Source organism: Spermophilus citellus (genome assembly GCF_964194105.1).
Source record: "Spermophilus citellus genome assembly, chromosome: 14".
NCBI classification, from domain to species: domain Eukaryota; kingdom Metazoa; phylum Chordata; class Mammalia; order Rodentia; family Sciuridae; genus Spermophilus; species Spermophilus citellus.
Window position 1 is genome coordinate 39091471 of NC_138194.1, and position 27494 is coordinate 39118964.

General features: G+C 34.0%; 1 protein-coding gene across 8 annotated transcripts in view; it reads left to right on the forward strand.

The window, feature by feature from the left end:
- The window catches only part of ASPH (aspartate beta-hydroxylase), a 213079-nt gene that overhangs the window by 34864 nt on the left and 150721 nt on the right, over window positions 1-27494 (forward strand). For 2 of the 8 annotated variants that reach the window (XM_081265760.1, XM_081265764.1), the window contains exons 2-5: window positions 581-730; window positions 2007-2051; window positions 3487-3555; window positions 16840-16881. In XM_081265760.1, the coding sequence (XP_081121886.1) occupies window positions 581-730; window positions 2007-2051; window positions 3487-3555; window positions 16840-16881 (306 nt within the window). Of the gene's footprint in view, window positions 1-580; window positions 731-2006; window positions 2052-3486; window positions 3556-8037; window positions 15423-16839; window positions 16882-19111; window positions 20531-27494 lie in introns of those variants that run through there. The other 6 variants (XM_081265765.1, XM_081265767.1, XM_081265766.1 and 3 more) reach the window with 6 other exon arrangements.

Genomic DNA, 27494 nt, shown 5'->3' on the forward strand with positions numbered 1-27494 from the left:
CTTTTCTTTGTTCCTGTTATATATTTCTGTAGTTTCCTTCTTCCTTCATTTTCCCTCTGTCTGCCTGCCTGCCTGTCTGCCTGTCTCTGTCTCTCTCTGTCCTCCCCACCCACTCAGAATACAGAGTAGCTGTGGGTAGGGGATTATTTTCTTCTGCAACCACTGGTTTTAAGATTCTACAGATACTAAATAAAACACAGCAAAAGGTCTGGCTACATTTTTATGATTTCATTAAGTTGTTTGTATGCTCGATACTTTGAAGGAGGTTTTATGCAGGTGGTTTTGGTAACTTGAAAGCGAGGTATATGTTATATCAATATAATAATTTAAAAATAATGAGCCCGTCAGTAGTTTATTTGTTCTATTTCAAAATTACGGTTTTCTGTACATGGCATTAAGTCTAGGAAGAAGCATTTCTGTTTTCAAAACCTTTTATTTTGTGTCGCATGTTTGGAGAATTTAAGTGAAAACTTTTTGAAATGATCGACTGTCAAATAACTGTAAGTAACTCAGTGTGAAGAGAGGTGTTCGATGAAATGTTTTCTTCCATGGTGACATTTTTACTTTTATTTCTAAACAGAGACAAAGCACGGAGGACACAAGAACGGGAGGAAAGGAGGACTTTCTGGAAGCTCCTTTTTCACTTGGTTTATGGTCATTGCCTTGCTGGGAGTTTGGACGTCAGTAGCTGTTGTTTGGTTTGATCTTGTTGATTACGAGGAAGTTCTAGGTAAGAATTGTGATATGGTTTCTTACGTGAATTTGTAAAAGGGTAGGTGACATCCCTTAGTCATCGTGAAGGTTTGTTATTATCTTTATGGTACTGTTCATTTTGGTACTGAATTGGTACTGAACCATTTATTCAGTGGTTCTCCATAGGATGGAGCAAAAGGGAATGTTACCAGGATTACCTCAGTGGCTTTTGAACTTTATTTAAAAAAAAAAAAGATTGGGCTGGAGTTGTGGCTCAGTGGTAGAGTGCTTGCCTAGCATGCATGAGGCACTAGGTTCAATCCTCAGCACCACATAAATGTAAAATAAAGATATTGTTCCCACCTAAAACTAAAAAAATAAATATTTTTTTTTAAAAAGGCTTTGTAGTATTTGATTAGTACACATAGTTTCATCAGAATGAGTTTTATCAAACTCATTCTTGCTACATGTTGTATACATGTTTCTATTCAGGTTTATTTATGTTATTAATTTTTAAAATTCTTGATCATGAACCACTGAATTTACTTAAGGATCTATGAACAGCATAACCACACATTTTGAGAAACCCTTCTTCAGAGAGGATTTTCAAAGCACACCCCTACACCCCCGTGCCTGTTGGGGGAGGTACCTGTGTAAAAGTGTGCGTGTCCTGGGACAGGTGTGTGGATGTGACTGTGAGTGGATGGCTGTGGTCTGTATACTACTCTGAGGATGGTGCTGTGGCACTTGTGATCATGCTCCCCTTTTTTCTCCTTTTCTCTTCCCATAATTGCTGGTCTTTCATGATATTCTTAACATTAATAATTCTTTATCATTTTCATCGTTTTAAAAATTGAGATAAAAGTCATATAATATAAAATTCAAAATCAAATATTTGAAAATGTATCATGTATTGGTCTTTAGTATGTTAGTCACTTTGTGCAACTATCATCATTGTCCAATTCCAGAATATTTCTAAAACCCTCTCCCCCTATAATGTCCAACTTCCCCCCAACCCCTTCACTCTCAGGGCGAACACTAGCCTGTTTTCTATGTCTATACTTTTCCCTTTTCTGGAGATTACATATAAATGGAATCATACAATATTTTTATCTTTATTGCTTGAAGGAAAGGGTCTCTAGATACATGAATAAACTAACAGAATTTTAGTTCAGTGACAAACTTCGGAGTAGATCTTTGTTGTCATTGGCTTACAGTACTATGCTGCTAGGGAATATATGTTAAGGAAGAGATTTTAAATATTTGTACCTTTAGACTCAAGTAACAATTTTCATGTTTTTACATGCACGCAGCCAAAGCAAAGGACTTCCGTTATAACTTATCAGAGGTGCTTCAAGGTAGGCTATTGGAGATGCATTGGAACTGCACTTTTGTCAGTCTCTAAAACCTCATTCTTAGTCTACTAATTTAACTATCATCTGTATCAGAGAATGTAAATGAGAGGTTCAATTTTCCCTCATAAATTTGTCAGAAGGCAAGTATTTTCTGTTTTTTTCTTAAAATGTTATTTGAGTTTTATGCTGTATACAGCCTTGAGCTTCAGGTTTTAGGATTTCATTTTCATAGCAATAGAAATAACACATTCATCTCTCCATTTTTGTCATTACCATTTTTAATTTGTATGTGCCAAGTCAGACTTCTTTATAGCAAATGTGCTATTTTGTAGAGCACAGGGCTTTGGGAAAATAAAGAAAATTTCTGCCTGCTTTTATGCAATCTTTTAATACATACATTGTGCTAAAGAAATGGTGAAAGGGTTGACAACTCTTTTTAATGCCAGTGCTTTATTAGCATGTTGTTTAAAATATTGCTGTACAATATGTTTCTTCATAGTTACTGTCCAATGATGAATTGTCAACTATGTTGCTTTTTAGAATTTTATTTTAGGGTATTGAATATAGTAGACTCATTGAAATGCTAAACGTTCTAGTCTTCCTGATGAGAAAGGATTAAAGTCTTAAAAATGCATATTTATTCTTCTTAAAGTGTAAAAGGTCAGTTCTTGTGTAAATGTTTTCTCAGCATATATGTTTTAAGATTTCTAATTATTGATTTTTTTTGCTATTTTATAGTAGATGGCCAGTGCTAATTAAGTTTTTAAGTAGAATAACCATTAAATTTTACTTTGTAGTTTCAGGAAGCCTCCAGTTTTATATCCTTTATTTCCAGAACAGTCTTTTTCCCCCCTCAGTTAAGATTGATTCATGATATTTTTGTTGTGAATCATTATTGAAAAATATGAAAGTAACTATCCTCATTTTTAGCAATAATACTCCATGCTAACTTATTTACTATATTATATGTAGTCTATATTTAATAGACTGTATTTGAGGATTGGTTGCTTTTTTCTTTTGCTTCAAGTATTTTTAGTATGATAAAGTTTCACACTTTAAAAACATCAAATTTTATGTAACTCAAAACTGGGTTGGAATTTTTTTATACATGTTCAAAAGTTTATCCAAAACATTTTTAGCAATATAAATGGAGGTTCTGAAGTGATTATATCAAGGTATGGTGAAACCTTTAAGAAAAATATTATCTCAGTTATTTAGAATTTGTGACGTGAATAATTTCTGGATCTCTAAATGATTTGCCCAACGATTTTAGGTAAGATATTCACAGAGCATTGATTTGTAGTATTAAAAGTAAAATTGCCAGGATTGGCTGGGAACATTTATTTATAGTTGGGATATAGGACTACAATGAGGATGATACCTTACTAAATTTGTTCTCCCTTTTGTTTCTACACCCATCATCTCTCTCCTATTATAGGAAAACTGGGAGTCTATGATGCTGATGGGGATGGAGATTTTGATGTGGATGATGCCAAAGTTTTATTAGGCAAGTACACCTTTTATTTATTTTTTTGTTAGTAGTAATAAAATACTGGGAACAAGAGAATATTTTTGTTTTAATAATATCTACATTGGTTATAAACATTTTATGGAAGATATTATGCCACTTAAGTGGTACATTCCATTTTTGCTCAGAGGTTGTGACTTTATTTTTCTATTAAAACTCTGACACTTCAATTTACTTTTACAAGTAAATAAGTATATAACTTTTTCGCACACATTTTTTAGTAAGTGTACTTTAATTTGTGTTTTTAGACTGAAAGCACTTTATATTCTGAACCTAATGTTTGAAGATATAGTGTACTAGTTTGTTTTCAAAGATGGTAATCATAGTCATTCTTAGCATCATTTGACATAATTCACTTCCACTTGAAAATGTAAATTTCTAAAGGCTTACATAATTCATTTTGAAATGGAATTATGGTAGTAAATATCTTAAAAAGCTTAACCATATTTTAAAATTAACATTAAGATATGAACTAGTGGTCTTTTGACTGTTTCCTCATTTTGAAAAATCTTGAACTCTGCATTTTCTATCATCAAGTAACCTGTTTTTAATCATTGAGCAGTTTCTTCTAATAAAAAAGATGTGGTATTCTTCTTCCATTTGTTTTAAAATGCTGTCTTCTAGAAAGAATGGTGCTGATTTTAATATGCAAATTTAACACAATCTGTCTAGGTGAGATATATAGTTCTGCTTTTAAACAGCACTATTTCCTTTGTCTTATGAAGCAAAATAGTATTGAAACATCATATCCAAGTGTTTAAAAATACAATAGCTATGGTAGGATATTTTATACTAAGCTTAATGGATTATATCTTTTTACACACTCTATTTTGTTTTTCTATGAACATGAAAAAAATGGAAGTAGACTATATTTGTAACCAGTTAAACTGTTTTTGGTAGGTAAATTTTACCTCCTCTTAAAACAATGAATTCTAAGTATGAAAAAAGATTTTAGTTATGATTATATGTAATATACCTTCTTATTTTTCCCCTTTTAGTTTATATTTTCTTATTACTACTTAATGGAAATTAGTATTTGCTACTTTTAGTGAAACATACTATAAAATTTCCATGAAATTTTTTCTTCTGACTTAACCTTAATGGAATTGTCTATGTAATCTATTATTGCATATCTAGAGTTTCTGTACATACGTTAAATCTTCAGATTGCTCTAACTTGAGGCATGTGAAACAGTTATGTAGAACTTTACATACCAAGATTATGGTAATTTGCTTGCTATAAGTGGTTTATTATTCCAAACATTACTTTAATTGATGAATTCTGAATCATAGAACTTTTTATTTTAAAGATAACTTCATATGGGTCAAATCCCCCCCTTTTAAAATAATCTCCTTATCTACTGTGTTTTATTGATTTTTTTAAAAAAATTAATAATTTGATTTTTTAGCATACGCTAGATTCCAAAAGCTTCTTCCCTCTTAGATTTTTAACCAATCACTAAAAGATTAATTAAATGTCACTCTGAGAATTACTATTTGCAGGTAGATGCAAATCAAAACTTGTCCCTTTTAGAAGAATTATGTACTTAGAGGTAGAATCTCAGTGTTCATTTTGATAATTTGACTAATAATAAACAAAGAAAGATAAAGAAATTACATTATATGTAATGTGATAGTTAGCTTGTGGCTTTTGTCAAAATGAAACAAATCAAATGCAAACTGTCAGGCTCACTATTACCTCTGACTTTAGTTCTATACTGTTTGAATTCTCTGCATGGAATATAACCTTAACTTGAATTGAATTCAGTGATTAGAGTTCTTCTGGTAAGTGAGGTTATTGTAGCTCAACAGTTACTAGAGTTGACTTCAAAGATAAAATCTGGTGAAAATTTGGGGACCACAAATACTTTAGTGGGCTCTGTATTATTATTATTTTTTTCTCCTGTATTATCAGGGAGAGGTCATGGAGGTGCAAATTCAGTGAGTATGTACCCCAGAGAAGCCAGGGTTCCTGGCTCCATTCTCACCAGGGTGATCCTGAGAAAGGCTGAGCTGAAACCTTAAGGGTTCAAGCTTTGGATTAAAGTCTAAGGAGTCCAAGGGGAAGGAGGACGGTAGAAGAGACTGGGGAGAGCTTGGCATGGCAGCTGTAATAATAGTTGAGATATATTGAACTTTCATAGGTTTGGTGTTTATTTAATAAATGTTCTTTTTCTTGATTCTTCAGTCTGCACATATCTAAATCATTTCAGTTGGTGGAAATGTACACTTTCATGTTTATATTTCTTTAACATTTTAAGGTTTGGCTTTTTTTGTAAAATATGAAAAGAGAAATACATGGGTAAATTAAGATTTATAACCATCATTAATTTTATTTATTACTTTATTATTTCTGTCCAAGGCCTTTCTGATATAGTTTGACAATATACTAAGCCTGTTCTTGATTACAGTGCTTCTATTTTTGTGGTCAAATAATCAAAAATAAAAGTATGTAAATTTTCGTTTGAATTATTGAAAACTACATTGCTCAGATATGTGTTTTGTAAAAACTTGTTTCCCACATAAAATCAACATGAAATATTCTGAGGACTAAATGCTGAGAGTAAATCTTCTCAGAGTGACAGCACATAAGATTGCATTGCTGTCCTCTTGTCCTGTGACTAGCACCTCGATGGGACAAAATAGAAGGCTGCATACAATTCCCAGAACTTTGGTAAAGGTTTGTGGACTGGATGGATGCATGAGCGAGCTTGAGAAAGGAGAAGACCAGAGTTTGTCTAGCCAAAGGCATCGACACCCTGCTCTTTCATTGGAGCCACCCTTAGAGGTGAAGTAGGAATTACATACCCAGAATAGATTTTTTTTCTTTTTTGGACTATTAGTTTCAACTTTACGGCTGCTAAAAAGTTGCGTGGTTGAACAGTTTCGTTCGAATACCTCTGCATGTTTGTTGCACGCTTCAACCTGTCATAATGAAAAGCAGAACAATTTTGTGTTTTGTACCTAATAATTAGGAAGTACGTATATTGAAAAATGACGAAAAATAAAATGATTTTACTAAATATGCAACTCATAGTGTTTTCAGACAGGAAAAAGGAATGATGTTATTCTCACATTAAAAAAAAAATGTTGGTAGAAGTGCAGATCCTGTTTACCACACCTGTCAACTGTGATGTCCAGTGAAAATGTTCTAGGCTCGGCAAAAAAATAATTTAAATACTTACTGCAATGTGTGTCCTTCCCTTCCCTGCAGCTATGGAAAGAATAGCACGATGTGGTTCTTTTGACTAAAACAGAGAAAATTCTCTGTAATCTTTAAAACTTAAATTGGCTGTCATACTGTTAGCCAATTTAAGTTTTAAGTTTTACTTGTCCATCTTGATTGCTGGTAGTTGTGCCACATATGGAAATTGTGTGTTGCCAAAGCCTTAAGTGACTGAATTGGGTGGTTACCATCTCTATGGTGTGAATGTTCACATTTCTTATACGCCAGAATGCCCCACCCTGTTTTCCTCCTCAAATTTATGAGTTCCTTGGCAGTATTGGCAGAAATACTGGAGCCAAGAGACCTTTCTTATTCAAAACCAGTTCTTCACAGGAAAAAACATGAACAGTAATATGCACATTAAATTCTTTCTATTAGGAGGGCCCATTGTTGCTACCAGTGTTTAAAAATGCCAGAAGTCAGTCTGCAATTGAAGCTAATTTTATGGGTGAAGGTTAAGAGGAGTTTGGGATGGTCCTATTGCAAATGACTGGCTAAAGCTTTGATTGCATTACTTATTAGTAGGCAGAGTGAATTATTAATCTTCTTATGGCCACAATTAAAGGGCCATGAATCAGTTTCCAGACTATTTTAGTTAGCCTTTTTAGATGGGTGAAAATTTAAGTATTTTATCTAGGCCTCATAATTTGAGTTCATTTATACCCATTTATGGATGCTATAAACAATAATCCTGCTAGTTTTGGTGGCTTCACATTTACCAAGTTTATTCCAGGTCCTAAGAGGAAACATTTGAGGAAACGAATCTTTCTATTTTCAATAAGTATTTGTTGATAGATACTTATATGTGGTTGTATAATCAACTCTCCATAATGTCTGGTTGGTAAGTGGGCACATGCAGCGGTTGTCAGAAGTGTATATGTTTTTTTTCTAATACTGCTTCTGTTCATTCTTCCTATTACTGTCTACTGATTTTGACTGATACAATTTTGTCAGTTTTCCAACTCAAAACTCTCTAATGGGAAAGAGGCAAACCTGCTTAGGAGCTGGAAGGAATGGTGAGGATTGGTCAGATGGTGGCTGTCCTTTAGCACATAGGATTAAGAGTTGATTGCAAGGTGTGCATCTGGATCAATTTCTTTATTTTCCTAAATACCTTTTCTGTAAACCTTTGTGACCATGATGCACAGCCTTTGTAGATCACTCTCCCTGGGCTTATTTTTCCACCTAACTGCTCTCCTTAATTTTCTCTTTCTCTCTTCCTTTATTCTTATGTAGGCCTGACCAAAGATGGCAGTAATGAAAATATTGATTCTCTTGAGGAAGTCCTTAATATTTTAGCCGAGGAAAGTTCAGATTGGTTTTATGGTTTCCTCTCATTTCTCTATGATATAATGACTCCTTTTGAAATGCTAGAAGAAGAAGAAGAAGAAAGCGAAACCACAGATGGTGTTGATGGTACGTCACAGAATGAAGGGGTTCAGGGAAAGACTTGTGTCATTTTGGATTTACATAACCAGTAACTTTGATTCAGGGACCGAAGTCACTGGCTTATGAGAACCTGGAGCAGTCTCCTCTTCTTTCCTTTACCATGGCTTACGCAGGGCTTAACGTGCCGTGGGCAGTTGTGACCTTAAAGTTGTTACAGTCACCCATGTGATCTTGCCCAGTGCAGCTCCTCGCTAGACCCTTGCTTGGCTCCCCCCACCAATAGTGAAGAAAGTGGCATCCCTCATTTTTGTAGCTGTCTACAAAGTTCAGTGAAAACGATGTTCTTGGCAGTATAATTGGTTTCTGTATTGTTTTAACTTATGTACTTACCAAATTAAATTTGGAAGCTTAATAGCAAATTGTGTTGTGCTTAACCCTCCATGCTTGTCTTCCTAACACACTAGTGATGATGATTCTAATGAACTTGATTATGAAATTATATCTGGCATGATTCATAAGTTAAATGCTTCTCGGTTGATCTTTAAGTTGTCCAGTGTGTAAAATGATGATTCTTTAAAAAAGCTCTTATTTTTTAATCTGTAATTTGTTTAGGTTAACTGACTTGTCATACAAATTTCAATGTCAAATTCTGTATTAATGGTGCTTTGAAAATAATTTAAAAATTACCCCCTGTATTTGCCTTAGTGCAGTTAAGTTATTGAATTCAGATAGTAGTATGTCTGAATATTTCTGTTTACAAAGCAAAATTTATTTTTAATTTCATTTCTCAGTATACATCCAGAGAAGGTAATTTGTATTTTTTTAAGTAGGCATATTATAAAAGAGGAAAAGTACGAATATGTATCTTAATGTTGTACATATTAAAATTATTCATCCTAAATAATAGTCTTTTTCCATTTTTTCCTTCTTTATCTTATCAGTTATTGATTTGGGCTTAGTTACAATGTGATATTTAGATTTATAACTATATCCAAGTCATTATTTGTTTTAAGAGAATAGATTTTTCCCATTAAAAAAATCTAAAGACATCTTTGAATCAGTTTTTTAAAAAATGAGTTTCATTCCATTGTAACAAAAGCAATTGTATTAGCTACATGTAAAATGGGTTTTAGAAATGGCATATCACCTGCTTTCCCCAGGCAAAATGCTTATAGCTTGAAGGGGATAAGACCTAAGACTTTTGATTTCTGTTGCTCTTTCAAGAAGTGGTATTTCATGTTTTAAAATTTCTTTGAATGTCTCTAAAATTTTGCTTAGCCCTCTTTCTTCATAGAGCTTAAAATGAAAATATTTGCATTTTAGACAATTTCGAGTATTATTTCTACTTTTTGAATATTCCTTGTTTTTCCACATTTAATCAAATTACTTTTAAGCAAATGGATTATTCATCTGTTTATTCTGAGGGGAATAGACAAATTTTTGTTTCTTGGTGATAAAATGATAGCCTGAATGAAAAAAGTCTGAAATCAGAACTCAGAAATCCTTCCTCTCTGCTCACCATTTATGTGGGTCAGGGAAGACTGTCTGACTTGCTAATCTTACTAAAATAAGAGCGGCCTTTATTCTGCAGCTACTTTTAGATATGGACATGCATATTGCTTCCTGTACAGTGGTTTTTCTAAAGCTACGATGACTATTAAGACTTTAGATTGTCTGGCCCTCATTATTCAGGAGATAGGTTTTATTCTATCAATGTTTCGGACAGTCAAAAGCTTCTGATTTTCAAACATACAAGTATCCACCAAGAATTACAGTGAGTGTTACTTAATAACATTCTTTCTGAAAAGTAATTCAGTCTTGGTATCTATTGTGTCTTGCATTTTGAATGCTATGAACTATCAAAGACGAGGTTTAAATTCAAAATCAGTCTTAGGGCTGCTACGTAATGAAATTCACTTAACTAAATGAAATACTTATTAAAGCAATCTTATTAATGTGTCATGACCATTAACCCTAGAAGGTGGTTTCGTTGAGAAGTGAATAATTAAATTTTTGTATTAAAATGTTTGTAATTAATTTCTCTGTCATGATACTAATTCATAGTCTGTGTACAGAAATTAATTATGCTTTATTTTTGTAAGTGGAAAAAAAATGAAGGATGTGAGGTGATCATTTGCCATTTATTTTGTGCCACTTCTAATTAGACAATTTGAAAAGCCTCTGAGGAAGGTACAATGCAGGTAGCCAATGAACCCCTGACTTCTGTGACCTCCTTCAACTTGTCCCTAAGGTATTTTGCGTGTGTGTGTGAGAGAAAATAAAGTTGTTTGCAAAACTTTGGTATAAAATATCTTGAGCTGATCAATATAACTTTGTTTATGTTTTATTACATATGCTATAATTGTTAATTTTTTAGGGATTAATTTTGTAATTTTCATATAATATTTTCTCATCTCATGTCTTCTAAACTTAAAAGCTAACTTAACAATACAGCATTGTATTCTGCACATTTGAGTATTTCTGGTTATGGAATTTTAAGTCAAACAACGTTTAGCTGAGTGATTTTTCAGTTTTGAACAACCTAAAAAAACTGCAGAATATGATGTATGCTAAATGTAGTGTGGGGTCTGCTTTTTCAAATGCGCTGCCATTTGTCAATTGAGAAGGCAAAGAAGTTTGATGCAAAAACGAGGCAGGGGAGTCCTGGGGATTTATTTCCACATGGGCTTTTTTCAACCCTGATTTTGCCTGGGATATATTTGGTGTGGTTTAAGCCAGCTGCAGAAGTGTTCTCTAGATGCTGAGCCTACTAACCCAAGGCCTGGCTATCAGCTTGCTGACTGGGCATCCTGCAGATGTCTAGGACAGGATGGAACACTGGGTGGCCCTCCTTGTTCGTCTTGCATTTGATTCTTTACTCTTTAACTTATCTCCCTGTCTTATAGAGCATTATCCAAAGATGTAAGAAATTTTTTTCCCCTTAAATTCTGGTGTGTTTTCACTTACAGTTAATTAGACAGAACACAGACTTGGCTGTGGTTAATTCTTTAGAGAATTATCAAAAGCAAATGTAGGCATAGCCAGTTATTAATTTGAACACTTGACAGTTGGATCTTATGGGGATTAATACTTTCAATGACCATTTCCAAGGAAGACTCAGGGCTAACTGGTTAAGTCTATAAACATACAACATGCTTTTTGTGATTTGGAATGTGGAATCTTGATCCATCATAATGTTTATTTGGAACACTTATAAGAATTCAGTGACTCAGACTTTATTTTTATAAATTGATTGATGGCATAGATATGCCAAATTCTCTGCCTGTTGTGGTATTCTCTGGTTGTTGAAATATCTATGGAATAATTAGTAGTAGATATCAACTAGATTGTGGACTCCTTGAACTAGATCTTAGGCTTTATTTCTATCCCTCTTCAAAGCTGATCTTAACCCATGGCATTCATTAATATTTAAATAATATTAGGAGGAGGAGGGAAGACAAAGGGGAAGTACTGGGGACTGAATTAGAGCTAATAATATTCTGTGCTTTTATAATTATGTCAAAATGAATTCCATTGTTTTATATAACTAAAAAGAACCAATTAAAGGAAGATAAAATATTGACACACAAAAAATAAATACTATTAAATGCAGGTGCTAATCCCAATAATTAAGAGCCTAGGAATTCCTCATCGGATAACTGAAATACTGAGAATTTTTTAAAGCCAGCTTTAAATAAGTAATAAAATTATTAGACTTTTTGTTTTACCAAGAGAAATGACATTTTGAAGTTCATACACTAAATTGGCTTACGGCAACAAAAATCTTCAGGTAAGCTTTCCATTGTCTCATTGTATTTGCCTCTGTATTTTACTTTCATTCAAACTAATTTACTGAATGGAATCATTTCCTATTATTTTAGGTCTTTCATTTCCCTTATTTTCCTCCTACTCACCATAGAGGTTGGTGGTTTGTAGCTTCTTTTTTCCCACAAATGTTTGTAATACTGTCATTATAGCTCTTTTTAGAGGAAATGGTGTTGTGTTTTGACATGCATTTTACCAAGATGAGACTTCATCTCTGGAGCAACAGTATGTTCAGCTCATATGCCCATGACTAAGGTGTTTGAGGCCTCTTTTTGGCCACGTATGATCAATTTGAAGCAATGGTAGTCTTCCAGTATGGGAAGGATGAGATGAGAATCTGAGGCTCACAAATGACTCACAGTTATCACCAGAGTCTGAGGGAAGTGGCCTGAGTATAAAGTGATACCAACTTTCCTCCTCTAGGGCCAAGAGTTTGGCAGTTTGCAGTGGCTACTTGGGTGGGGTGTCTGTAGTGGAGCCAGGATTCTAAAATCATGTCTATTCCATGTGGTGAAATCAAAAGTCCAAGCATTGTCTTAATCATCCCGGCATTTCAATTTCATAGAGGACATTTAATTTTAAAAGTATGCATGTGACAGTGGTTCTTACACAGTTGCCAGAAGAGCATAATTTACCTTTTACCTTTCGGTGACTCCCTCATGTTCTAAGGGAAGAATGAGACATTTATTTTTCTTTTTTTCCTTTCCAAATTTCTGTATAAGAATTCTAAATAGTCATCAGATCTGTTAACAATCATTGCTTTTAAAAACACCAGAATACCCATAAAATGCTGAAAAGAAAGTAGACAATATGGTGGTTACTTTTTACATTCCCTCTGACTTTAACTATATCCTAGTGCCTCTTTAGACTGCTTTAAATTGGAATGTACTCCATCAATTTAAGCAGCTTTCATCCAAATGGATTATAAAGAGCAAGAGCTTCCTTTTCAGATCTAATTGATAGAATTTTCTCCATACTGCTTGGAAACTTTAAAAGCATACCATATTGAGCTTAATTTCATTGATGGTCTTCTTCCATTTTAAACCTCCCATCCCCTAGATTGGCTATGGTAGTAAAAAGAAAAAAGGAACAACAACAAAAAAATAGATGTGTTTGTTGGTTTTTGACACTGTAAGGAGAGTCCACATCAGCCGTGGTTACAGATGACAAGAATTCAGTTCTGCAAAGAATGAGGTGCTCACTACTCTGACATTTGTTCTCTTTAGTAGATATTCTAAACCCTTTGCATGCTCTTCCATCTTCCAAGGTCATTTATCCTTCTGCAGAGATGATTTTGTTTTCTGCTTTTCTAAGACAGTCGCCTGTGGCTTTGGTTCCTTTGTCTTCTCTGTACTTTATAAAATTTCTTGACCATTGTAGAATTTTTTGAACCTCTCTCTCACTCATGTATCATTTTTTTTTTCAGACATTGAGTCTCTGGTTCCAAAGCTGACTTCTCCCTCACCTGTGCACCTCTTCCTTCTCCCCACATCCTCTCTCCCCACAGTAACTTGCTTTCTTTTTCTTGCAGACGTGGCTGTTTATCCTCTAGCTTCCAAAACACACAAACTCAGACAGATCCTCCAAACCTTTATGTCTTTTCTCATCCTTTGAATCATGGGAAGTTATGTCATTTGATTGATTTTCTTCTAATGAAGTCATGGAGACCCTTAAGAGCACCCTGGGGCTCAGGTTGCCTCTCTTTCAACCTCTGTTTTGTGGGTGGGTGTGACTGCCTCCTCTACCACTTTTAAAACTACCAGAAGAATCTCACTGGACATGTTGTAACAATGAACTTCACCCCATTGTTCATGCTTTCCTTCCTAGAACAGCTCTTTTGACTTGGAGAATACGTTTTCTTGATACTACTATTTAACATGGTAATTCAGGGACTCCTTTGTGAACTTATTTTCCAAGCACTGTGGATTCTTTCTGTCTGTACTCTTTTCTTCAGTAAGTGGATATGATAATTGTTTTTAGTTATTAGCTCAGTCTTTTTGTGTTGAAAATACTTAAACATTGACTATATATTTTTTTTTTTTAAGTTCGGAAAAGGAGCTTACATTGATAGTTTGGAATGTTCTATGTTACATTGCCCTTTGATCATTTGTTTCACTTTAAGGATTTATACCAAAACTGGAAAAGTTTTGAGTAAAATACTCATTTCTTAGTGTTTCAGTAATCTGATGTTTATCTAGTATTTTGGTTTATTCATGATGACGGTTAATTCTAGCCTTTGCATCAATGTAGCTCTTTTTGACTATTTTAAAAGAGTGAGGGTTGGGAAGGTAATCTGATTTTTACCGCCCCACTTTTTAACAGGAAAATTTGGGCCTGCCATTGAATAACATGTAGCAGTCAGAAAAGGGACGTTAGCAGTTCTAGATGTGTATTTTAATGCTTTTTGTATATTCACCAATGTTCATGTATTTAAAGGTTAGTATTACAAGAGTACGTTTGGTTTTTTTATGCTGACATGAATTTTAATGGGGGAGTGGTCCAATAAAGCATTCTGCATTAGTTCTATTTTTCTAAAAATTTTTATTTGTCTTAATTAGTTGTAATAGAATGCATTTATGCACTTTGATATATCATACATAAGTGGGGTATAGTTTCTCATTCTTCTGAGTGTAAGTGTTGTAGAATCACATCAGTCATATATGTACATAAGGTAATAACGTCTGTTTCATTCCACTACCCTTCCTACCCCCATACCCACTCCCTTCCCTTCACTCACCTCTACCTAATCTAGAGTAACTCCATTCTTCCCTAGTGCCCCACCTCGTTATTGTGAATTAGCATCCACATATCAGAGACAACATTTGGTCTTTGGTTTTTTGGGATTGTCTTATTTTGCTTAGCATGATATTCTCCAACTCCATCCATTTACTGGAAAATGCTATAATTTCATTCTTCTTTACAGCTGAGTAATATTTCATTGTGTATATATACCACATTTCCTTTATCCATTCATCTATGGAAGGGTACCTACGTTGGTTCCATAGTTTAGCTGTTGTGAATTGAGCTGCTATAAACATTGACCTGGCTGTGTCACTGTAGTATGCTGATTTTAAGTCTTTTGGGTATAAACTGAGGAGTGAGATAGCTGGGTCAGGGGGTGGTTCCATTCTAAGTTTTCTGAGGAATCTCCATACTGCTTTCCAGATTCATTGCACCAATTTACATTCCCACAAACAACATGAAAAAACAAGCATATGAGGTTCTGTTTTTGACAGAGTTTAGGACAGAATCATATCTTTGAAAAATAATTGTTATATAAATGCACTAATTAGGTTATCTTTGTATCCTAAGTAATTAGATAGATATAGCCTCAGGAAGCTATTGACCACATGTTTTCTTTTTTTTTTTCTTTTTATGTGTAGTCAGCAGTAAGATATACTCATCCTTTTTTTCCAGAGTGTAAATGTGATATTGCAACTTAAGTAAAATTACCATTCTCAAATGTGTTTTTTTATTTGATAGATACAATGTGCTACAGATAAAGAAAGAAGAGATTATATAGGAATAGAGGTTAATAGAAACAGTATAACAACAGTGTATAAGACAGCACAAAAAACCTCCTGCCAGAGTTGGACTGTGATTGTGGTTTTCAGAAATAGGCAGAGTAAGTTCTGCACTTTGCAGCAGGAGTAAGCATTAGGGTTTGGATCTTTCTTTTTCTTTTTTTTTTTTTTACATTTTTTTTATTGGTTGTTCACAACATTACAAAGCTCTTGACATATTATATTTCATACATTAGATTGAAGTGGGTTATGAACTCCCAATTTTACCCCAAATGCAGATTGCAGAATCACGTCAGTTACACATCCACAATTTTACCCAATGCACTAATAGTAATTGTTGTATTCGACACCACCTTACGCCTTAACTCTTGAGTGATTGGTGATGCATGGTGCTGCTATCTTTCCCACCATAGGAACAGTGAGGAACATACCTCCCATCTGACATGCCTGAGAAATGGATTGGCAGCTCAGAATGCAGCTGTAGAAATTTAAGATACATGAATATAAAATAGCACTTATGAAACTGAGCAATAATAGAAAAGGAAAATTGAGATTAATTCAATGAGTTCCTGATGGGAACAGCCTGGTGGGAACAGAGTGCACAGGAAGGCATGTGGTACTGATGTTTGTTAGGTCAGAAGTAAACTCATTATCAGAACTTTGATTTGCCAACAGGGAAAGTAGAAGCTATTGTTGTAGAGTGAACTTCCCTACATATTTTTATTATTATTATTATTATTATTATTAATTATTATTATTATTACATGCTTATGTGATATTTTTAAAGGAAGTGTGAAATGATGGAGAAAAGCAATGTTTGTTCAAAAACAGTGAAGACTAAATTCTTATTAAAATATGTTGTCTTTTTTTGGAGGGCAGTAGAACTGAGCAGGGAAATAAGGTCCTCAGTCCTCTACCCTGGTGCTTGTAACTGATTATCTGTGGCCCAGGAGGATGGTTCAAAACCTGCAGTGAAATGCCCTTTCCAGTGGTAATTAGGTGTTTCTACAGCCAATAATTTTTAAAGGTCTGAGGCAAATTGTAATGTTGACAAGATCATGAGTTAATTAGATTGCATTTATCTGCTTTAGATAATGAGAATGAAGCTCTACAGTGACACAGAAATGATACTTGGTGTTCGTTTTTATTGTTTATTGGAATTCCTTTTTATTAACTTTAAGGATGCATTTAAGTTATTATTTTCATAAAGGCATTGATTTTAACTTTTATAGGTGCTTATTCTTTAATTCTTTCAATGTTTTCTCTTTATAACCTATTTTCATCTTATAAATACCAACAGAAGGACCTGGTGGGGTAGCCAAGAGAAAAGCTAAGGCTAAAGGTATTTCTGTTTCTGAATTAGCCCTGAGTGAATCAAGTTTAGTGCTTGAAGATGCATGAGATTTTGGATATGTTATGAAAATGCTGCTACTAATGCAAAATAATATTGCTTTTTGGTTTTGGGTGCACCTTAGGAGTAATTTCTTTAAAGACTTCATAGAAGAATTTCTACATTGAACCTATAATTTTAATTAATTTCCTTTTGTATTATCAAACCTTCCTAACAGTCTTTATGAACATATAAAGAATTATACTACATTTGTCAAGATTATTTATATTTAATCTATGTGTACACATTCTGCTACCTAAAATCATTCTTGGTGTAACTTTTTGAATTAGTGCTGTAAAAAAAGATAACCATCAGTGATTGATTTCACTGTCTTACAGCACAAGGAAAAAAACTAAGGTGATCAAATGTGTACTTTCTAGTTAAATGAATATTGAGGTTTATAATCTGGAGCCCTGCATCATGTTGATACAGAAATTGTTACTTGATATTCTAATTAATTAAAAATTGCTATATCTGTCAACCATTCTATGTGGGCTAACAGTTTAGTATTACAGCCTTACTTTATATCCTTACAAGTGTTCTTATTCACATGTAAGCATTTATTTTCTCCAGTGAGAAGGATATGGCAGGGGGCGGGGGGATGTACATGAGTTTCTTTAAGAATTAGTGAAAGTGTTCTTTCCTGTTTTAATGGGTTTCGGGATTTGTGTTTCCATTTTAAGAAATTTAAGTTTTAACCTTGTATCCTACCAGAATAATTCGCCCAAAGGAAACAGAATTTTTACCATTTTATTTATGGATAAGTGATAATGAAATACATGTCCAAAAAATATAGTTTTACTTTTTGACCTACAATGGCAAATTAAACCTTAAACATTTGGTTTTTTGAAAACAGTATGTAGCATAAGAGCTGATAGCATTGCACAGCATTTAACTATGTTGCAATGTCATTTTCTACATTATTCTATAAGCAACATTGAAGTAGAATGACAGCTTGGGTGATTCTATGTGAATGGCATTCTGTATTCTCACAGGAGTTTCTTGGGATTGTCAGGAAGAATGGAAGAATTTCCTGGTTGCTTACCAGGAAATTTCAAGATTATTTATATTTAATCTACATGTACACATGTAAGCAACAAGGAAATTCAACTAATGGAGAAGCTGTACATGATATTTTTGTTGGTCAATCAAGATTTTATTAGACTGTCTAGAAGGATATAGCAACAGAAGTATCTTTTGTAAGCACTTCAAATCTAGAGCTTATTTTGGATAACCTTTTGTACTATGTGAGTTTTAGAGTTTTGATGGGTGAACACGTTTTCCACATTTTATCAGATTAAAGAGATATTTTATTTTCTTTGTTACTGCTTAAATGGTACATTATGTAGTAAACATCTTTTGATTTGCTGGTGAGAGAGCAAGAAGGTTAAATTTGAAGATGTGTTAACTGCTCTATTAAACTCTGTGTAAAGCAAATCAAAAGCAATACCTAATAGGAGGTTTGTAATTGTACATTCATTGCAATTGCTCTCTCTTCCAAATGAACATGGAAGATATTATGTTGGCTTGAGTGGTGCTTCATCAATTAACAGGGAAACATACTTAAAGGAATACTGCTTTCAAAATGTTTATGATACCCAAAAATGTAATTGAAGTTGTCGTTTGATATACCTCAGACGATTTTAAAATTTCATATGTATTTAATTTTTTTCCTTTCTTAACTAAGACTATTATATGGTATTTAACTTATTTGTGCATAACTTTCTCAAGGATTACATACAGTTATTTTAAGGACATCAAGTTTTGTTCAAGCTGAGAATTCTTAATTATCTTTGTACAAACAAAAGTTATGGAAAGTTTGATCTTACATTATCAGTGTTCCTTTACTTATGTCACAATAGTAACGAAGTGTGTGTTAACCCTTTGTGTCCAGTTCTGCCAAATGGACTCACTTGAATAATATTGCATGTTAACTTTAGGACAAGTCAAACCGTATTCCATGCTGAAAAAATATGATGGCAAATTTCTAGCATTTCATTTAAAACTGATATCTTATAGAAATTTACATCTATTTTTAGCCAACTTAAAAACTACTGAATTAAAGTAGCTTTTTTTTTTTTTGAATGAGCATTTCTTGTGCGTGGGGACAAGTGGCTGTTCTATGGATTAAGGGATGATGCCATCAGTAAACATTTTTTCCTTTGATTGGAAAACCTGAAAGTTAAAGAACCCACTAAAGAAGAACTCAAGAAGGAAAAAGAGAAATCTGTATACAGGAAGGAGAATGAAGAGAGGAAAAAGGAGAAGAAAGAGAAGGAGGATGACCGGAAGGATAAGAAAATTGCTGATATGGATGTGTCTAGAAAAGAGTCTCCTAAGAGTCGAAAGGATAAAGAAAAGGAGAAAGTGGACCTAGATAATAAAAGTGCTAAAACCAAGGAAAATAGGAAAAAAGCCAACATGAAAGATATTTCTAGCAGAGCATCATCCAGAGACAAAGACGACAGAAAGGAAAGTAAAAGTTCTGCCAGGCATGCAAAAGAAAATAACCAGAGGAGGAAGAACTAAGGCTCCGCCATCCTCCTCCTAGGATGTAGGTGATGTTCTCCATTGTGATTGGCTGCTATGGGGCATAGACACTTTAGTACTGCTCAGGTTGGAAAGATGTGTATACTAGCCATGAATGTATTTCTTGGTGCTCAATAAGAAAGTTCTTCGAAATTTAAACATAGGGTGTTGCACTTTGAAATTTTAAAAAGTCAAAGCTTCTAAAATGTTATAAAATATCTAATAGCTTCTACTTTTGTTGATCATGTCTTCAGAGAAATGTATATGGACAATATGAATTGTGATAGATTTATTAATGTTAAATACTTTGATGGAGTTAAATAAGATTATTAAGATGTTCTGTGCAGTGACGTAACTTTTGAGTGTAAGTGCTCAGCTATCGAGTGCTTCCTCTGTTTGCCCTTTACTTTCTTCTCTCTCCTTCCTGCTTCCCTGTTTCTCTTTCTAATCCTTCTACCCTCCACTCTCTTCCTGTAACACCCAGCTCTTCTGTGGGCATCTCCCCAGGCTCAGGGGCCCCTCCCTTCCCAGGTCCTCCCTTCCCAAGTCCTCCCTTTTCCTTCCTCAGGCTCTTCCCAGATCTTTCTTTCCCATCTCCCCACTTCCCATTTTTAACCTCTCTCTCCTAGTCTTTTCCTATCTTTCATACCCTCTTCCTCACCTCTGACTGCCCCCTCCTTTCTTACCCCTGCTCAACCACCTCACTCTTTCTTCCCTGTTCCCACAGCTCCCTCTGCTGTCATCCCACAAGTGCTCAGTGTTTACCCCATGCCTGTTGCACCATTCTGTGAACCCTGGAAAGAGTCATGAATCAGAGAGAATTTTATATAGAAGAGCAATTTAGAAGGCTTTTATGATACCTGTATAGACTTAGAATAGATAGAAAAAGGCTTTAATCCTTTCACATTTGATATCCTTTTACAACACCTTTTTCAAGTATTTTGGTTGAATAACAGATGTTTTTCTTATTTGATTGTATCATAATTGTTTACCGTTTCTAAAAATTTGAAATTTGAGACCAGAATTTAGTCCATCAGAAGACATTTAAATAAAATGAAATTTTATTAAGAAATGCGTTTCTATGAATGGTGTGTATTATTATGTGCATGAAGTTTCAAATTTCCAATTTTGATTACTGCTTCAGAAAAGTAACTTGATATTGGAATCAAAAGCACTATTGAAAAAGATCTTTCTTCTCTTTTGTCTATGAAAAGCTTAAAAGTAAATATTTTTGGCTTAATTAAAGATAGTTCAAATTAGAAATGAGCAAACTTAAGTAAAAGTATATCCAAAATTATTGTGCGCCCTTTTCTTATATGCCGGCAGGATTAATTTCCTATAGTTGAATATTTTAGCCATGTAGTTGACAGAATTTCTAACTTACATAACAGAATTACATAGCAAAGGGGAAATCCTGGAAAATAATCCAATATCTTTATCTAATCCAATCTTGTTTTTTTCCTTGGGTAAAAACTAAGGCCCAAGGAAATTGTAATATGTGATAAGTGGCATTTCATTTGTTGATTAGCCAGGATTTTGCTGCTGTTTTTATAGAATACCAGAAAACAGTAAACCAAAAAGGGAATGTTATGGGTCTATTGGTTACCAAATAAAGGACCTTGGCTTTGGATGAGGAGATCCCTAGTCCTAACCTGTAATCAGAGCTCTATTTATTTCTATTTTTTTTCTCAAATTCTGGCCTTTCTGGTTTGTCATGACTTTATTCCACATGGCGATAACTTGATGAACAAGAGAGCTAGACCCCCTAGACCTGAAATGCATGTTTCTGGCTTCCTGGGATGGATAGGGCTAAAAGTCCCTGTAAGAATACCATCTGGCCTGGTTAGGTCTGGTGACCATCTGTGATTGTTCTTTTAAATGGAAACTATTTTTGCAGTTAATCTTCCCAGGCTTGGTGCTGTATACAAAGCTTAGGGCTGGGGATTGAGTGGATACCACCCAAGCTGCTTGACTTATTCCCTGCAAGAAAGGTGGCTTCTGGGAAAAGAGGAGGGAAGTTCCATCTTAGAACTGGACAGAAAAAGAAGCAAAATAATGCACCACATATAAAAGTTGCAAGAGTTTCAAATTGTATTCTGATGCTAAATCTTGCAGCAGAGATAAATGGATTTTAAAAATTTATATGAAAAATTTTAAATGATTATAAGTGTTTTTTTTTTTTTTTTTCTGCAAGTGATTTTTTTTCCTCCCTTACTGAAGGGTAGAAAATTATTGCATTTGAGGTTAAATTAAAATTGAGGACATTTTAATAATTTTTAACCTTAGTTCTAGAATTTCAATGGCAATGGGGCAGAAAGTACATAAATGTTAAATTCTGGGCAAAGAAGTGAAAAAGTTTTAGAATAACTTGAGCAGTAGAAGCATACAACTGCTATCTGTTGCTGCTTAGTAAAGTGCTTTGAAATGCTTTATTTCTCTCATTTTTTTTCTTTAAATATTAGCTCAAGGAGTGAAATAGCTCATCTGACATCAGATTGTTGAAGAAATAATATCTTCACAATATCTTGAACAAATCCCACTCCTCCCCAAAGAATTGAAACATGTCTAAACCATTAAACATTGTTTCAGGAGTGTTTGTAAACTGGGACTTACTTTATTTTCTTTCTCTTTTCTTTAGTAAAAAGGCTTAAACTGATTAAAAAACAAAAACAAAACCAGGGATTGAACTCAGGGGTGCTTAACCACTGAGCCATATCCCCAGCCCTTTTTTATTTTTAATTTTGAGACAAAGTCTTGCTAAGTTGCTTAAGGCCTCACTAAATTGTTGAGGCTGGCTTTGAACTTGGGATCCTCCTGCCACGGCCTCTGGGGCCAGCTTCAACTGAATTTTATTGAATTTTATTTTTATTTTACTTTATCCAACTGCCTTGGCAATTCTGGTTCAATTATAAAACCTAGTTCAGGACAAGCTTTAGTCTCAGTTAAGGATAAAATTATATTTGCATTTTAATTTTTTTCAGTCTTTTGTTCAGTAGGTAGCACCCCCTTCATATTGGCATCAGGGTAATTTAAACCAGAAACATTACCCTTTAAAAATAAATCTAGTTTGGGCCTGGGGATATAGCTCAGTTGGTAGAGTGCTTGCTTTACATGCACAAGGCCCTGGATTAAATCCCCAGCACCAACAAATAAAGAAATAAATCAAACTAAAAACAGGAATTAAAATTTCGTAATTCTAAGCAGCTAGGAATCAGAAGTTTGAGGAAACAACTAAAAAATGAAAATCAAATGCTAAGAATGTAAATTTTTCTTATATCCCTAACAAAATTTGTTTTAAATTTTGCTCTGTATCATACTTAGAATTTTTTAAAAATGTGAAATAATTGGCATACTTTCTCTTAAGCTTTGTGTGGTAGTATTTTACATTTGAGTAATACATCACCCTAAAAAGATGGTTAGTTTTAAAAAAATATTTGAGGGTCTTTTTTTTTTTTCCAGGTATCTTTTTTTAATTGGTGATATTCAGTTACTGTCTTTGGAAGCTCTTGCATCATCATTGAGTTGTTTTCATTTGTTAGAACATTTGATTTCTGGGTTTTATCTGGGTTTTGATGGTTAATTTTCATTATTTTTAACATCACTTTTAACTTTTTGAAATCTTTATTTTTTTAAATAAGATTTTCAGTTTTACTCTGAGTCATTTGCATTGTATGTAGATGATCCTCTTGACATTCCTCAGTGAGGAAGAGACTGGTTAAAAAAAAAAAGAAAAGTGGAAAAAAAAAAAAACCCAGTATGAATGATCGCTTGAAGTTAACCTAGGAGGGCTACTTGAGTTAAATCTAAAAGTGCTTGGTTCATAGAGAATACTTTATCTCATTATGACCTGTGTAACCATGCGATTTTCTAATTTCAGCAGTTCTCATAATGATTTCTTGGATAATGTGCACTCCCTAAGTGGACTTCCATTGACACAGAGAAAAGGAATGAACAAGTGTGATTTTTGATTTTAAATGTTTTAAGTTAACTGTACAGTAGTCATTTTCTATGAAAGGGGTCTGGTAACTTGGGCTGTATCTTCTAACTTTGGTTCCTCTCTCCTTTGTTCTCAACTATTTTTTCTCCTACTGGTGCCCATTGGTAAAAATTCTCAAGATTGATTACTTTGGTTGTTTCACTGTAAAGTACCTCTTGGAAATGATTTTTTTCCTCATTTGTAAGGTGAAGATAATTTGTCCTGATCTCAAGGAGGTTGTGAGAGCTGTCTGATAACTGTATATACGTAAGCAGCTGGCTCATTATTGGGCGCTCAGGTTCCTCTTTATTTGGATAAAATAATGACAGTAACAGAAGCAAGGTGTCTCAGTCAGCACTTAAAATTGGAAGCACTGGAGCAATGATTCCTGTTCATACTGTTGTCAACAGGTTATAAGACAAATGACTGAGTTCTTTATCCTTTGTAATGAATGTATCTTTGTAAAAGGGGTCAACTAGATGTGAATTTCTTCTGTTGAGATTGAGAGAACAAATGAAAGTAATCATAAATGTTACCTGCATGTCAATGCATAAGAATGGTTAGTTCTCGGGTTGTTATGGAGCTCAGTGACACAGTGCTTGCCTATCATGTATAAGGCTCTGGGTTTTATTTCCAGCACTGAGGGGTTGGGTAGAGAAGACTGCTTAATTCTTTAGATGATACTGCTACAACATGAAAACACAGGATATGGAATATTCAAGGTAGTAAAAAGAAGTAAGTTATACCCTTAAGTCTGTGGTAAAATGGAGAGAACTTTTTATAGTATAATTGTGAAACTTTTAACTTTATTTTGTACTTAGAATTTATTTTTTTCCTGTATAAACAACATTATGGTCCTTGAGATTTTTTTCTATTGCATTGTACAAAACCCTACTTAACCCTTATATTCAGTTTTGCAAGTCTCAGTGTTACTATATTTCTTTCAAAAAGGCATTCATCATTATTCCTCAGGAGATATATTTACTTTTGAGTATTGTCCAGAATTCTTTGGGTTCCATGATTTAAATCCACTCAAATTTGCTTACATGGACAGAAAATATTTGTTGGCTCTAATAATTTTAAAGCTCAGGGTAGGTTTTTTTGTTTTGTTTTGTTTTTGTTTACTTGTTTTTGTTATTTTGGGTCTGGTTGTTCAAATAATGGTCTGAGCTTCTCTGTCCATTTCTGGACTCTCCAGGAATGTCACCTTCCTTCTCAGGTAAATCATATGCTTTTGGGTAGCCCCAATTTTTATGGGGACAGGGATTGGGAAAGCTGTGGTTGTGACATCTAGGTGATGTTGAATATGCACTGTTAAAACTGTTGAGTGAAGGAAAACTGGTTCTACAAAAGAAAATTAACATTCTTTTACCAGAAGAAGGAGGGAGAAGTATGGGGCTGGCCAACAGGGAAATATTTATATACCACTCTTTTTTGATGCTAAAATCAGTAGATTCTGGAGTTTGTCTCCCCTTTCTTCTTTTCCCATTCCTACTTTACTCTGTCCAGATGCAGAAGGTTTAGTGGGATGGGCAAGAATGGACCTTTCAGAATAAGAAGCCATGGGAAAAAGAGAGCCTATCCTGATACTTTGTCAACAATTCTTTTAGACAACTGAAACAATATATAAGAATATTGACTTAATGAAAAATGCAACCATTTAGTTATTGGGCAAATTAGGCTTAGTTTGTTAAACTCTTTCCATTTTGTCCTGTTTTTGCTAAAGAGAAAGATTTTGTTCTTAGGAAATTAAAGGGTGAGTATTGTATGGCAGAATCATAAAGGTTATTTCCACAAAAATCTTATTTGGGTAAATCTGAAACAAATAGTAATAATCTTTCATCTTCTATCTTTCATTTGCTTAAGGATATAACACACAACCACATTAACTAAATTTTTATTATTAGTTTGGCTATAATTTTTACGTAGAAATTTTTGGAGAAAGTTTCCATTTTTAATTCCTACCAAACAGAATCCATACATTTCTTTTTTTGTTGCTCTCTCTTCATATAATTTGATTTCACTTTATGTTTATATTTATTAATCCATGTTAAGTTAGGTGTGCATACACCCTAGAAATCTGCCTTTCACTTGCATCTTCCTTGACTTAAACATGATTTCTCTGATATTTTAAGAGATTAGAGGAAGAAGACCTATACTTAAAGCTTTTGTGTTGTGTTTGATAATAATATAAAATAACCACATGCTGTATCTTCATTTTCCATTTATTGACTCCTTCAAACACATATTCCTGGACATCCCAGTGTTCCCCGTGTTCCCCTCCTCTGTGTGGCAGGACACCTTCTGCCTCTCCTGAAGGACCCAACCCAGCCATCACCTCCACATTCCTGGTGTCTGATCTACCCAGGTAGCTGGACTCTTCCTGCCCTATTTATCAAGCTGGTCACCCTGTTGCATCCTTGTGCTTTCCTGCCAGATCAGGAATTCAGGACTATCCTTAGTAACTGATAATAAATGGCATTCAATGTTTGTTTATAGAATGGTGAATATACAAACCAGATCATCTAAAAATATTTTAGATCTGTCTTAGAATGCTTTTGAAGACTATTAGAAAGAAGAAAAAGTTATTACTATTATTATTTTTTTTGTAAAGGAAAGCCCAGAAGATTCTCCAGCAATGCAGTAAGTTTTAACTCTCTTAGAAGTTGTTTATAACTGTGTTTATGTTGCTCTATGTATACTTGCAAGAAGAGGGGAGGCAAGTAAATTTGATCCTTTAGGAGATGTAAAGGAAAAAATAAATCAATGGAAAAATGTTCACTTACTGGATTTAATGAGCTCAGTCCTGAAAACTATATTATGGTAGTATTTTACTCCCTTTCTGTATTTGTGGAAGTCAACATGGTAGTAGTTGTAAATTGCTTGAGGTGGGATTCAGAGATACCCAGGTGGTTCAGGTGTCTGAAGTTATAGGCACTATGTTATGTTGTGTGTCCTATAAGTGTGTTTTGCATGATGGTAAAGTGAGTCCCCTCCTTCCAGTCTTTATGCAGTCCCATTTTGGGCACCTGAAACCAGACTCTTGGATGCTTTTATCGGTATTTAATTTGTGATTTATATCATCCTCTTTCTGAAGTCTGTCTGATCATCTTGATTCATATAAAGATACTTTGAAGCTGGTATGGTTCTTATTTAATATCATTGGACAGCTTTTAGATTCTGGTAGTCATATTTTTGATATGTTTTTGGGACTGCTGTTAGTATACTTATTAAGATCCATGTTCACTGATTATACAAGCCACTAACAACAAGAAGGATTAGTAACAATTAGTATGTGTGCCTTTCCAGTGTATTGATTTCCCAGAATATTTGCCAAGTTTCATGTATCTATTGGCCTTATTCTTGGGGTATGTTACTTTATACTGTTATATTACTGGCATTTGAAGCAGTAGTAGTTCTGAGGACTTACTCTTTATAAATTACAATAGCTGGAGTAACCTGGATGAGAAAGTCCAAAATTTGTACTAGTTGGTGTGCACCATTAGATTAGTAAGCCAAAGGTTGATAAACTAATTCTTACAAAAAATCTTAGCTTTTTATTGGATAGATATATGAAATTGGTGAAGCAAAACACTACTTATAATTCCCACTTTAATTGATAGAGCTGTTTGCATAAAAAGTCAACCATCTGTATCTAAGAGGGTCCACCTACTCAGTCACCACTTCTATAGAATCAGTAAACAATGGCTCAAAAATATTTGGACAGTCATGGCTGCATTCCTGATTTCTTTCAGAAGTTTGTTGAGATGTTCTCTGTGAGCCATGTCCTTGCCCATTTATTATAAATAGACCCTCCTTCTTCTTTCCTAATGTTTGGTCCTCTCTGCACTGGTCTTCCTTATACCATTTATCCCAACCAATAGACTCTAAACAGTTCATATATTTTTTTAAATGTTTATAGTTGCTCCTTCACCCTGAAGGTAGGTGTATCTTGTATGTTCATTTACTATAGAATAGTATCTTGCATTAAATAGGTGAGAAATAAATGCTTGTTGAATAATGAAGGCAATATGCAGTTTAGCAAGTTTGTAATTATCAC